This window comes from Protomyctophum parallelum (genome assembly GCF_964188405.1).
Source record: "Protomyctophum parallelum genome assembly, chromosome: 1".
NCBI classification, from domain to species: Eukaryota; Metazoa; Chordata; class Actinopteri; order Myctophiformes; family Myctophidae; genus Protomyctophum; species Protomyctophum parallelum.
This window is the reverse complement of record NC_139697.1, coordinates 64200920-64215553: the sequence shown is the minus strand read 5'-3', so window position 1 is coordinate 64215553 and position 14634 is coordinate 64200920. Positions and strand designations below refer to the sequence as shown.

Below are 14634 nucleotides of genomic sequence, written 5' to 3'. Positions count from 1 at the left end.
AAATTTAAATATTATAGTGCCCACGGTGGGCCCTCAAAGAGTTTGTGGTTGCCAAAAAAGCCGGTCAATGTACTGTAGTATCACCAAATATACATGTGCTGTTCTCTCTCCCTCTCTTTCATGGGAGAGAGCAACTCTATATGAGATCTGTAAGGTGGTTACAGTCACACATTCATGTTGAGGCAACATGTGTCCTTCAGATGTGTTATATCAATCCCATGCATACGATAAGATTGCTGCCCAATAGAGGGTATGTGCATGCTTAAAGTGAATGGCACATCGAGTGGCAAATCGAGTGGCAAAATGAGTTTAACATTGTTTAATGCAATCAGATAGGACTTTTCTGTTTGGATGCATGGGTTGTCAAGGCCAGAAAGTAGTTTGACACTCAGTAGGCATTCCTGCGTAACTTCCAGGTTTGATGATGATGTCACGCACATACCCTCTATACACTTCCTATCCAGCTTCATGGTCTGGAACTCTGCAGTGTTGCTGGCTCCTCTATGAATGCCCTGTTCTGTTGGTTTGGCTCCCACAGCATCAGTGGGCTCGCCATGCATGGTGTCAAAAGCTTTCCTGAAGTCAATGACAGTGATCACCGCTACGCTGACAGGACTCGCTCACTGATGCCTTCCAGTATGCTCCTCAGAGCCACTACAGTATTGAACACATGAAGGAGAAAACTCATTGAGCCTTGAGACCCCTCCAGTGCTACCATTTTCCATCATCGCAAACAGACCAGTTCTAGGACTCAGCACTCGCAGGTCCTGGGAAGAGCCCTTTATACAGTACCATGGTTGTGATTGGACGAGCTTTTCATAACGTCTGTAGTAGCTAATTGGCTGTTGTTGGTTACGTAACCAATCTATGTTTTACAATCGTTTATAAAGACATGAATTCCCTTGCAGGGGCAGAAGACCAAACTTTTCAAGCGTTATAGAAATTTTCTAATTAGGGAGGGGCCTATGTAAGCGACTGCGGCAACCACACTTTGCAATTTTTCAAAATAACTTTTCTAGTTAGTGTGGTTGCCCAGACTTTTCTAGTTGACTTCTAGTTGACACTAGTTAGTGTGGCAACCACACTAACTATAGTTAGTGTGGCAACCACACTAACTATAGTTAGTGTGGCAACCACACTAACTATAGTTACTGTGACACTTTATTTTTCTTCCGGAGTAATCGAACTTCTGCTGCGATTGGCCGAGCTTTGCATAACGTTTGTAGCAGCTAATTGGCTGTTGTTGGTTATGTAATCAATCTATGTTTTACAATCATTTATAAAGACATAAAAATAATAAAAATAAAAAAAATCTCATGTTTCTCATGTTTGGCACACTTTGGTAAAGCTCTAAACACAAGATATCTCGTGGCACAGAATTTACCCTGTGGGATTAATAAAGGTCTTCATTACGTAGTAAATGCGTCGGCTTGGAGTTGTTATTGGTGACTCCTGTAGGATTACACAATACAATGCAATCAGTGGCTTAGGATCAATAACCTTGTATGAAAAGGTATTAAATACACCTGTCCATAACAAAATTGTAATTGTAATTGGCTGACAATAATATTAGTGGGAGGGGCCTATGTAAGCGACTGCGGCAACCACACTTTCTAGTTATTATTATTGCGACCACGGGTCGCAGTTTACTATGAAAACCTGCATTTCATGTCAGTCAGTCACACTTCATGTCAGTCAGTCCACCAGTCACGCCTTGTGACACGCTCCATATGTGCCGTCTCCATATATGAAGATTACAACACTGACCTCATCAAACCCTGGATAGTCATACATGGAGAAGTCATCACCTATAGATCTGCATATATGGAGCCGGCCAGCAACTCTACATCTGACCTCACGGACACCATGTTGATCTGACCTCATCAAACCCTTAGATCTCCATATATGGAGCTGACCTGACATTCCATATGTTGATTCACCCCCACCCGTCCTTCCTCTTCGATGTTTCCCTTTGGACTGATACCTGTCCATTCAAACTCTATATAGACGGCCTGCCCCAAAGTTATTAGCGCAGCCGTGCGCCCGGCAGCCGGCGAAAACTAGAGTTCTCAACAGGCTCGAAAATATAGGCCCGGCCCTACCTGAGCCCTAACTGGGCAGGCCCAAGGTCCCGCCTGGCCTTATTCATAAGCACACATTTCACACCCTACCCAGCCCGAAAACAAATAAATCCATTCACAGACCTGTTTATTATTATTATTTTTTTTTAAAGATATTTTTTTGCGGCTTACGCCTTTTATTGATTTTTGAAGGGACAGACAGTAGGCTGACAGGAAACGGGAGAGAGATGGGGGGATGACATGCAGTAAAGGCCGTGTCGGGTCCGGGAGTCGAACCCGCGGCACACTGCGACTGGATTACCAGTCCGGTGCCCAGACCGTTACGCTACGGCCTGGGCCCACAGACCTGTTTTAGAGCTTCTTGCCCTCAGGGCGTCTTACTGGTTATTATTACTTGCGCAAGCAGAGCGTGCAAGTAATAGTCAATTTGATAGTCAAATAGTCAAAGAAATTGCATTTCCATAATTATGCGAATGGAGTCTCAGTCTGACTCTGATTACGGGACTATACGGGATTAACGCTTTTGGCCAAACAATCCATGAACCTGTTCAGAGTTTTTTTTTTCAAATGATTGCTATAGCGCCCCCTTTGGCCAATTGGAGTAAGACTGCATGGTTTCAGCGCTATTTGGCATGATCCTCTACCTGTACCATATACTGTAAAGTTTCATGAACAGTTGACTCTCTGCATGCGTGTATATGTATTAAACTGCAATATTCATTGGCTCATAAAGCTTAATCTTTTAACGTAGGCCTATACTCCCGATTTGTTGTCCTTCAGGCTTGGCCACTTAATTTAATAAACAGAAAGGTAAATAGCTGTCACTAAAATAAATTCATCATGGTGACCAATATTTCATGACAGGAAATAACCAAATAATAGACCACTGGAATTTACCCTATTAATTTACCACACCTCCTATAAAGAACGCCATTTTGTTGACATACATCCACACCACCATAAAGCCTTTATAAGTGCATAAGCATTGAGTCTAAACGTGGGCAGGCTTGTAAGTCATTTCCATGAATGGGACACGTTTATATAGGGTCATAACAGTAGCTGTAGAAAAAGGGGTCGCTACGATCGTTATCATTAAAAAAAAGTATTTAGTCACCCATCCATCTCAACATGAGACCAGGGAGTGACGTCACGTCACCAAGCCATCTTTGTCCCTTTCTAATCCAGGCGACAGGTTATTACGGTGGAGTCTAGACCCCATAGCCCACAGAGATGTCCGTGCTGTAATTGGCTATAGTTGGTTGTCATGGAACCACTGACAAATGACAGCATAATGAAACATAATAAACATGACCGAACAATGTCATAAAATAAAATGATACACATTGCGTTGATATTGTAAACATTTCTCAAATGTCCATGCCAGAAACCATTCACAAAAATGTAAAGATGTTCTGTCTGAGAACTTTAAAACAGTGCCCATCTACGCAAACAAAGTTTTATAGAAACATAGTTTAATATGAGATGTGTAGTATAAGTATATGCTACTATTGTTGCATATAAACCATATAAAAACCCAACCAATCAAAGCTCGACCGACCGCTCTTCCAAGCGATGGGATCGATCCTGTACCTTATTACATGTTCATTAACGGCAGTGACACTGTGGAGGACCGGCGGTTGAAGAAATATCAAAGGCTGTGGGCGCTGCACGACCTTACTTATATTATTATATAATAAAATTATAGGCCGAGAGGGCAGCTTGTTTTGAAGGGAAGGGGGACGTATTTGATCGGTAAACAAAAGCAGCGCACGGTCACGGATAGTACAGAATAACCTCTCAAAGGGTACCAGAGGGTAGACGAGCTGCAGAAGGCAATCCACTTAAAGCAACTAGAGCCACTTACTCCGAACATCTCCACTCGGGATTTCTGCATTATATAGTCCACATCGCCAGGAAAAATGTAAGTAGCCTGTTATTATATAATCTCGCGTATAGGCCCGATCCCCGTGCATTTTATATAGGCTATAGGGCTAATTTGTTGCTTGTGAGCCACTTGTAATTTCGCGACGTGATTGGTGATATTCGGGAAATAACAGGATTTAACGGTGCCTTGTCATTCAGACATTCGACCGTTAATATAGGTTATTTCGACCGTTCGTCCGTATAATTCACTTTAATTGTGATTGTGAGCCTATATACTGAAGAAGCATATGGAAGAAGGAAAAAACACTACGTGATGAAATAGTCTAAACGAAGCTAACACCTATGGCCTAACCTTGCACAGTAAAATAAATGAAACCAAATAGACCCCCCAAGGGTCCATTTGTTTCCAATTGTAGCTTCACTCTCGCAGTTATGAGCACTGAAGACTTTAGGCTAATGTGTGCAGTTGAATAAAGCCTCGTCGTAAAAAGGGCCTTATCTGTCAGTAAACAGGCTTATTTATTTCATTTCAGCCTTGTTCGGTAGCTATTTCATTCTTACTATAACCTAATGCTTTTACACTGGGCACGCACGTCATGTCATTTCATTCCAGATTGGACTGGTTTGATTTCAAAGGGATGATCGTGTGATCGCCCAAAGGCTTATAAATAAATACTAAATTCTATTTGAGACTATTTACATTATTAGCCTTCGTTTGAGCGTGTTTGGATTAGGTCTATTTGTGATATTAGCCTACCGTGGGGGGTGGGGGTAGGCTACATACAATCCAGAGTGTGGCTTATTTATAGCCTACAAATAGAGCCAATAAAGGGACCCTTGCCGTTCTTTTAACTCAGAGAGTGTATACCAAATGGACCCTTATTTGGTTCCATGTGCTATACTCTCAGTGTTAAACGAACACTAGTACGGATTTCAGAATGTAGCCTAGAATGTCGTTGGTTGTCGTTACGCGGGCGGACAGATACAAAGCAGGGTGTATTTCCCCCCATGTTTGCTTTCTCATCAGTGTCTTATAGCGGTCATCATGTCTTTATATTTCGGGCCCTTTGTTTATATGCTATAGGTCTACTGTTGCTGTTTTCGACAAGTGTGTAAGTGTCGGCTGTGGAAAGATGGCCGTGACAATTCCATCGTCTGTCAATATGTGCACAGGAGGCTACACGCCATTTAATGCTATTGAAATGGCCTATAACCCTTAACCCATACGATGGCTAATTGGACAAATGTCATCTTTTAAACGAGGATGTTTAGCCTATATACGATATGGGCTGAATGTAAAATAAAATAAATCACATTGTAAAAAAAAAACGATCACCATGGATCATAATATATAGGCTATATGTCCAAAAGGAACGCCCTCCTCGACGTTGTAGCCTGCTATAACCGTTTTAAACAGGCCTCGTCGAGTCATGCTCGATGGGATTTATTCACACATTAGAGCCAACTGGGTCGGAAAATACCCTCCGAAACAATGAATGGGCTATTATAATCTAGGTTAATCCACCGTCATCGAGACTAAAACAAATATAAGAGCAGTCTGCTGTTGATCAGACTCTGGCCATGGTGCTGAAGCGGCGCTGTCCGGTGCTGAAAAACACTGCCTGTGTGTGCACGAGTGCGGGGGGGAGGGGGGGAGGGGGGGGACGCTTGCGAACATTGGTCACTACTCACTAGACTATTTTAGTATTTTTGCAGCCTCTGCCTTGAAAAGGGATCTGAAAAGATGTAGCTAGGCCTATATCTATTTGATGTTGCGCGCAGTCAATTATTGTCTGGCAGCGTTTTAGTGAAAGGAATGTGAAAAGGCTTCTAGCAGCTTGTTGATTAACTTCTTGAACCACAGCATGATCCATATTCTGAGAGGAACATTGGGCAGAAATAGCAGATCTAGCCTACAAGCTCACAACGTATGAGCTTGTAGATAGGCTATTTCTGAAAATGCGTTGAGTATATATACAGATCGTTCACTATGTCTAGAAGGGTTTAAGTGTTTAAGCCTTCTTTTTTAGATGTTCATTGTGTGCCATACCACATGTCTATGTCAGAAGACACTGTGATAATGTTACTTTGCGGTGTAGTTTGGGTTGTCTATGGTCTCACACTGTCACAAGTCAAAACTGGAATAAAGTGCACGACCTGCCTCTCTGGCCTTCACCATGACACACACCCGGAGAAATGACCTGCAGCTGCATGGATAAATGGATGAGTTGTTGGGGCAACGTTAGCAGTATGAATGCAAATTGAACATGATAAACTGGTTCCATTTGCTCCAGTTCATTCAGCCTCGACAATATGTTGGCCCCAGTTTGAACCATATATGGAAAATCAATCAATCAATAATCAATCAGTCAATGAATACAGCAAAAAACATTGAATGAGGAGATATTTGTTGCCTGTGTTTTACCACCAGGAGATAAATGAGTCATTCAAGTCATTAAGTATAACACCCATTCATGCAGCAAGGTTATAGATGAGTTTGACACTCATGTATGACATCACTGTATGACAGCCAATCTCCTGACATAGGATATGCATAATGATATGTTTTTCTGGTCCAGGGGAAGAGGAGGGGTTAGTGCCCCTCAAAAACAGGATTCTATTTGGCATACACTTGTGTTAAGAACTTGACTTGGTGTTTTGTTTGACACTGCATGGGCACATAAATAAACTCAGTGTCAGTGTCTGTCTTGAGATAATGACAAAAGTTGATGATTGTAGAAGGATTTGTTGTCAGATGGGGATTAAGTTGTGTAGCAGCATTTAAAGGTGACCTTTATGCAGAGTTCTGTCTCTCTTCACTTAAGAGGAACCTCTCACAGCTAGATGATATGTATTGTACTTAAAAGAAAATATTTTTTATTTTTTAATACATTTATTTATATTTTTAGCTTTTCTGCCATTATTGATAGTTACTGGTGAAGAAAGATGTGCATGAATGAGGGAAAGAGAGACATGCAGCAAAGGTCGACATGAACGGGACTCAAACATGCGACACGCTGTCAGGCCAGAGCCTATATGTGTCATGCGCCTGGACCGCTAGGCCAGTGGGGGCCAAGTGATGTACTGCACTTACTAAAAGAACCGGCAGCATCAGAGCATGTGGGATTGTGACCTCATAACTTCATCTGTTGCATGCAAAGAGCAGATAAAGCTTGTTGTTTATTTTAAAAACAGGAATTTTAAAATAGGTGATGCAGCATTCAGTCATGAAGGTGGTGATTGGTTTAACAGAGAAGTACCGGTAATACTTTCATTTACTTCAGGTGATGCTGCAAGCTTTTAGAGATACAGAGCAACAACACAATACCACAAATAATGTGACTAATGCTACTACAGAGGTCATCTATTCTAAATCATTGCATTCTCTGCCATACAACCAAAATACAATTAGGAAGCATGTCAGTTAACAGATTTCCTACCTGGCTCCTACCACATGTGTGGGGGGGAAAGGGGGGTTCAGTTCTGAGTCAGCTCGCCAGGTTCAGGTACCATCCAGTACCAGAAACACATCCAGGGGAAAAGCTTTCAGAACAAAAACCTGACCTGAAAGGCCAGGTGTCCAAATCAGTCTTTGCTCAAAATAAATCTGCTGTATAACATCATTATTGCTACTGTAGGTCGCATTTACTATGAAATCCAGTTAGTTAGTTAGTCACCTACGCCTCCAAATTATGGTCACGCCTCGTGACATCCCGCCTCCATATATGGTCACACCTTGTGACATCACACCTCCATATGGTCACGCCTCGTGACATCACGCCTCCATATATGGTCACGCCTTGTGACATCACGCCTCCATATGGTCACGCCTCGTGACATCATGCCTCCATATATGGTCACGCCTCGTGACATCACACCTCCATATATGGTCACGCCTCGTGACATGATCACACCTCCATATATGGTTACGCCTTGTGACATCATGCCTCCATATATGGTCACGCCTCGTGACATCACACCTCGTGACACGTCACACCACCATATATAGCCATCTCCATATATGAAAATCACAACACTGACCTCATCTAACCCTGGATAGCCATACATGGAGAAGACTGGATCATCACTTCAACCCTTAAACCCTTAGATCTCCCTGTTCTGACATTCCATGTTGATTCTCCCCACCCATCCTTCCTGTTCTGACATTCCATTATGTTGATATGACCCCCTATGCCAAAGCGCCAGTGCTCACCCAGCAGTCTGCCGTCACCCAGGCAGATGCGTGCGCTTACTGGTCAAATAAAATATCAATTCATGAGAAATTTTTGGTTCGATTTGATCAAGATCAAGAACCAAAATGTCGTAAATTCAAACATAAATGAACATCAAATACTTTTAATTAAAAATAACTCACATAACAGAATCAGCTGCTGCATGCTGCAGCCAAACATTTCGGCCATCTTGGAAGTGGGAGTGAAAAGTGGAGGAAATGATGTCACTCTTATTCTGCTCTGTGGTTGACAGGTTGAAAATGGGTTCCATGTTTGTTGGGTTGCCATGTTGGCTGGGTTACAAAGTACTGAAGAACATTTATTTCCGTTGCCAGGTCTGCCCCAGCCGCTGGCGCCCCTGCTGAGGGAACTCAGCCCCCCAACCTCACCAGCAATCGCCGTCTGCAACAGACACAGGCACAAGTGGACGAGGTGAGTAACCAAAGTAAAAACCCAAAGTCACATATTCATATGAATGTGTGAATCTGCAAACAGTGTATGTCCAAAAAAAAAGATAATGTATTTCAATGGATCCAATGTAATTATTAATAGGGCATTCAATTGATGAAAAAACATAAAAGGATGAAAAATCTAGATACGTTTCCTAGCGTTGATATGAAGATTGATGACAAGAATGAAACGGAACAGAAAACGTTCTTGGTGCATAAGATCTCACAATAATAGTGACAGTGCTGTAATTTTGGAATGACTCTAACACAAGGCCATACCATAATAATCCAGTAATGTTTTGTGCTTCTGCCCTCTTCTGTGCTGCGTGTCATTCACCCAGGTGGTGGACATCATGCGTGTAAACGTGGATAAGGTTCTAGAGCGTGATCAGAAGCTGTCGGAGCTGGACGACAGGGCTGACGCTCTGCAGGCTGGAGCCTCCCAGTTTGAGACCAGTGCTGCAAAACTGAAGAATAAATACTGGTGGAAGAATGCCAAGGTGAGTGTGCACATGCAGAATATAAGTACTCCTAGGTGGAATGTGCTTTGTCCAGGTGCAGCCTTGGGTTGTATTGTCAGAATGACAGATTCAAATTTTGCTCAGGCTGTGTTTGAAGTACCATCTACATTTAAACAAGAATGACTCAGTCATAGTTGCCAGCTGCAGCGTTCAGAGTATGGTTTTTATGTCATTCAGACTATGGGTTTTATGGGTTTATTATGGGATTGGTTTCCCATTGGCAGCCTAGAAGCAGCCAATGTTGAAAATGTTTCCACTAGGTCGCTACTACGGTTGCTAGTGGAGGTAGGTGAACATGTTTAATTGTATTCACATCATGGTCTTCAAGGTCTAATTTAGTCTGAGATTAGGCACTGAGGCAGCAAGAATAAAAGCTAGCACAACTCTTGCTCTTCATAGATCTTCGACCTTTTCAAAAGTTAAATGTTGCAACAATTATGTATATTATTTTAAATAAATGTATACTAACAATGTTTGGCATAATGATATTTTGACCAATGAACTATTACTATTTAAAAGATTATGTCTTAGCTTCTGGGTCAACATCAAATATTTGGTTCCTAGAGCTAGTGGACATTCACTGGTTTCACAATCTACCTCTATGCCAAGAAATTTAAAATGCATACTTTGTTGTTTTTGTCATGCACTTTTTAACAACGATGCTCTCTCTCTACTGTCATTAGATGATGATTATCCTGGGTGTGATATGCCTGATTGTGCTCATCGTCATTATCGGTAAGACTCAGTCATTGTTAAATTCAACAACAACTATTGTATGGATTATATGCATATTTCAATACATATATTTCAAATGACTAAGTAGAGTAATGCTGACAGTTACACAATTAAGTCCTCAGTGTAAATTTAACTCAGTGTACAAACTGCAGTCCATCAACACTGAGGACTTTACTGTGTACTCATCACTTGACACTGAGTCCTGATGAGTAATTTTGTGAATGGGATTGTACGGGACCTGAATACGTATGAAATGTAAAAAATGTTTCACAGGCAACTGGGACAACAGGGACTATTGTTAGTTCATGTTATTATTTAGTAAATATCAGGTTCCAGATACAGTACATTTTGATGGTGTCCAACTGTCCACATTTTGAAACAGCTCTCATGCATGCATTCAACTAACATTTTTATCAACCGTACCTTTCCCCCCATCTTTATGCAGTGTACTTCAGCACCTAAGAAGAGTTGTTCCTACCCCAGTCTGAAACCGCTCCCTTGCAACAGAAGAAACCATCAAATTGACGACAAAAATTACCACTGATGATGATGTAATTACATTTCTCCCCCAGTTAGTGTTGATATGACACCCCTAACCCCGTTCCGGGCCCCATGGCTCCCCCACTTCCACCACCTCGCCTCTGGACCCCTGTCGATCGTTGTCCCGTGAGTCTGTGGCCGTGTCTCTTTTCTTGATACTTTTGGCTCTTTCTAATCTGCCATACTCGAAACCAAACACTTGTGACGATGCAACAATAGAAAAGGAAACAATGACTCTGGCGAATAATTGTGACATAACTTATATGATATATATATATATATAGTTCTTTGTAGAGTTTTATTCTGATATATACTGTTTTGTAGGTGTGTGTGTGTGTGTGTGTGTGTGTGTGTGTGAGTGTGCGTATGTGCATTTTGTATTTTTTAAGTTTTTGTATTTATTTTAGTTATGCTTCAGACTTAACTACTGCCTATTTATCAAAGTGTGTATTTTGCATGTTATCACTGTCTATCTGTCCATGGCTCTTTTAGTCCATCTGTCATAGAGTATTGATGCACAACAATGGAGTCGGCCTTCTGTAACTAAGTTACTTAAAGGAACTGCCACTCACTTTTTGAGTTCATATGTGCTAACCCTAAGGCGATCCAATAAGTATTTGTGGAGAAACTCTCCAAAAGCCATAAACATGGCAACAAAGCAACTCAAACCTGAGATGATGCCAAGTTGTAAAATCTGAAGCTGCTTCATAATATGGGAAATTGATTTCTCTGGAACTTCGTCACTCCAGATTTAACATTTTGACACTATCACAGATTCCTTGCTTTATAGCTGCTGGCTTTGGTGACGAGTTGTTCAATGTCCATGAATAATATTGGCTGTCCCAGATCGTCCAGTAACCCTAATTGGAGCAATGTTTCCCTTAACCACTTAAACCCCAGCATCTGTATTGTGGGGAAAGCTTTAGGTGAAAATAGCCGATATGCTATTTTCGGCTAAAGCTCTCCCCACAATAACATAACAGAGAATACACAGAGAATACAGAGTATAGTGTCCTGTATAGTGTCCTGAGGGACTCCATATGGGGATTAAGTTGTTAAATCATCACTCCCATGATTCTCCCCACACTCCCAACCTCTCTCATTTCTGTCCATCCATCCAGTCTCTTTTAACACCACTCTCTCCTTTTCTCTCTGCATGCTTTAGCGCCTCATTTCTTCTGTTGAATTCAAAACTGTCATAGTACAGTTGGACCAATGTCTGTAGATGTTTTTTCTTCTTCTTCTTTTTTTGTAAGATTTACTTAGTGTCTTATTTCGAGAACATTCCTTCATTGCAGTCTAGTGCAAATGCTCTTAATGTAGCACATGTTAAGTATCTTTGAGAAGAAAAAACTACACAAGGTGTAGATAGATGTCGCCAATACTAATCCTACAAACCATAATGGAACATAACGATTCTTAGCTGTAAGCATTCGTTTTTGGATAGATAAGATTACAATTCGAAATCTGTCCAAAATTATTTTCTTTTGTAATATCTGTGACGTTGCTGAAACATTACATTTATACTACAGAGATGTCATTAATCAATATCATACCGTAGATAGACTTGGGAGAAGAAAAAAAACACGATACTGTTACAAGAGGTTTTAATAATTTGACAACCCATGCATTTGTGTACTGTTGTCTGCATGAAGTCTAAGTGGCCGCTGACTGACCTTATACAGTCAAAACATTATTGTACACCTAAATTTGTGTATACCTGTAGGGAGAGTTCCCAACAAAGAGGGGGATATGTTTAAAATGCACAAAATGTCCTTGTTTTTGATGGCGCTGTCTGGCTGGTCAGTAGTATGGCTGGCCCAAAAGAGATTCTCTTGCAGCAAAACCTCACCATTTAATGAGCACATGAAACCGAGACAATTCTGGTATTCTGCCTTATTTGTGAACCAAGGCAAAGTAACAGAGTCAAACGAGGGAAAAGTACAACAACTTAAAAAGTAAAGTAAGTGCTAGAACAATGAACTGATAATGTTAGGGGTTATTCTTTTTTAGATTCAAAGCTATTGACTTGAGTGAGCATTCCGAGAAACAAGAGAAACCAGTTGTTTCAACAATTGTAGCATTCCAAACAAGCTAGCTAGAGTGTTTTGGTAACGCAGTGGTTCTCTCTCTTTCTCTTTCTATGTTTCTCCCTATAGTTAAGGCCTTTTTCTTTTTTTAATATAATAGATTATATTTATATTATAGTATATTTTTGTGTGAAACAGGCAGGTAAAGAGTAGCGTGTACACTGTACTATTTGCTGCCATGGGCAGAGCGCTCCTCTCTACCTGTGTAATGTGTGTTTTTGTAATTCTGCTATGTGCATTATACACTGCCAATTAACTAGGGAGAGGCTTTTCTTATTGTCGTTCCAGCTGTTTCCTCATTGGTGCCCTCGCTGGTTTAGTTTTGAATGATTGCTCTACTATTTTGGCATCTGTTCCTGTGCAATTGACCGTTAAAGCTACAACCACAGTGCAGGACAGTACAATGTGCTTGCTTCTTCTCAAATCTCCAGTCACACTAGGCCTTGTATGCATCCGCAAACTGCAACATATATAGCATAGTTCCTTAAAACTGTTGAATTCACATTCAGGGACTGCAACAGCTTTTTACGTTCAACCATACAGGGTCCATATTTTAAAATGAAAAGGCTTCCAGTGGCCACGTTCAAGGGGGAGTAAATTAAAGAAAGCAATTGAGCTGGTGCTGTGCTGTGTTGAGAAAGCCAATTGTAATATCAAACTGCTCTTGCAAACATTCTAATGAGTGCTTTGGCCTTTGTACATTGGGAATCGTGGCAACATCTTTTGAAATCTGCAGTGTGTACAAATCTTTAGTAGCCATAACACTTTTCAGAATGATTTCTTATCCTTGTCATCTATTCTACAGTATACTGTAGGTGAACATACTCCCCCTCAACTCACTCATTTGAAACAAATCTTGTGTCTGTGTGTGTGTGTGTGTGTGTGTGTGTGCGTGCGTACGCAGACTACACACACGTGCATGCATGTGTGTTAGAGTAGCTCCGCCTGTCATAGGAATATCCCTTGTTTATCCCGACAGATTAGGCCGCTTAAATCTCACAGAAGGGTGACTTGTTTCCTTGACAACGAAATTACACTAGCAGATAGGTCACAGTTCTGCCAGCCAGCTCTGTGAAAGAGGTGTCTGCCTTTTGTATGTGAATGACGCCAAATGTATCTGTCCCCTCGACCCCAATGCCTTAGAATTACCCGCTCCCCTTTCATTTCCTCCAAAATAGAGCAAAACTAATCACATAATATTACCAAAGACCAGATTTTCATGCTTATGCTGCCGATTGCCATCAAAAACAAGTGAAAGGACACGTTTTCGCCAACAACTTTTGAAATGCAATCACACTAGTACTGCTACTACTATTACCACCACCATTGTTTTAAAAAGGTTACTCTGACCCCTAAAATAACCTAGCATTAGCATGTCTGACCCCTACAGATTGTATCTGTGATGTGTCTCACTGGCTCAATACATTTTTAATAAATGTGAATATTTTAGCATATGCAAGAAAAAAAGAATAGATATCATGAACAACATGCATTAAATTCAAGTACAGTACAATGCCTACGCCACCATAAGGCCGTGTATGCAGGTCTGAGGAGCTACTTTAATCTGTAATCAGTCTCTAGACAAATGATCCTATAACTAAGAATAGCACAACTCTTCTTTTTCTGTCTCTGTAGTGCCGACAAACAGTAAAATAAAATAATAAAAATAAAAAAACTATAGCTGTAACATAAACAAAAAACAAGAAAAACATGAACAAAAAAAGATCGGTATTGTTTGGTGTTGTTATATGGGGGTGTTTTGGGGGGTAGGGGGGGTCCTTTATCCTCAGGGTTCAAGATTTTAACAATTATTGAAAATATACACATAGGTGAGGACTACAGTAGTAATCTATTAACCAATCAATTGGATATTTCTGCAACATGAAAATGTTTCAGGGTTTCAAACATGGTCGTTTAAACCCTCCCAAAGGAGGCATCATCATCACAGAGGATTGAGGTGACATGAAACTACTGATTGGGGTAGGACCTCTGTGTTAAATCCATGAATCCAATTGTTGTTTGTTGAGCGCTCAACAAATTTGGATGCAAATGATGAAACTAAAGTGAGCGCTCTTATTTTTCTTTTTCTTTGTCTGTAAAAG

General features: G+C 40.9%; 1 protein-coding gene across 1 annotated transcript; it reads left to right on the top strand.

The window, feature by feature from the left end:
• The first annotated feature begins 3816 nt into the window (after positions 1-3816).
• Positions 3817-11305, top strand: vamp2 (vesicle-associated membrane protein 2). The gene is made up of 5 exons (XM_083777798.1): positions 3817-4002; positions 8533-8629; positions 8988-9146; positions 9851-9902; positions 10348-11305. Coding segments are annotated over exons 1-5 (327 nt in total). The 5' UTR covers positions 3817-4000; the 3' UTR covers positions 10365-11305.
• The last annotated feature ends 3329 nt before the right edge of the window (positions 11306-14634 follow it).

Excerpts from the sequence above, each read along its gene's own strand:
- vamp2 (XM_083777798.1), top strand. Across the intron at positions 8,630-8,987 it reads CACAGGCACAAGTGGACGAG|GTGGTGGACATCATGCGTGT; the intron begins GTGAGTAACCAA and ends TCATTCACCCAG. Across the intron at positions 9,147-9,850 it reads ACTGGTGGAAGAATGCCAAG|ATGATGATTATCCTGGGTGT; the intron begins GTGAGTGTGCAC and ends TACTGTCATTAG.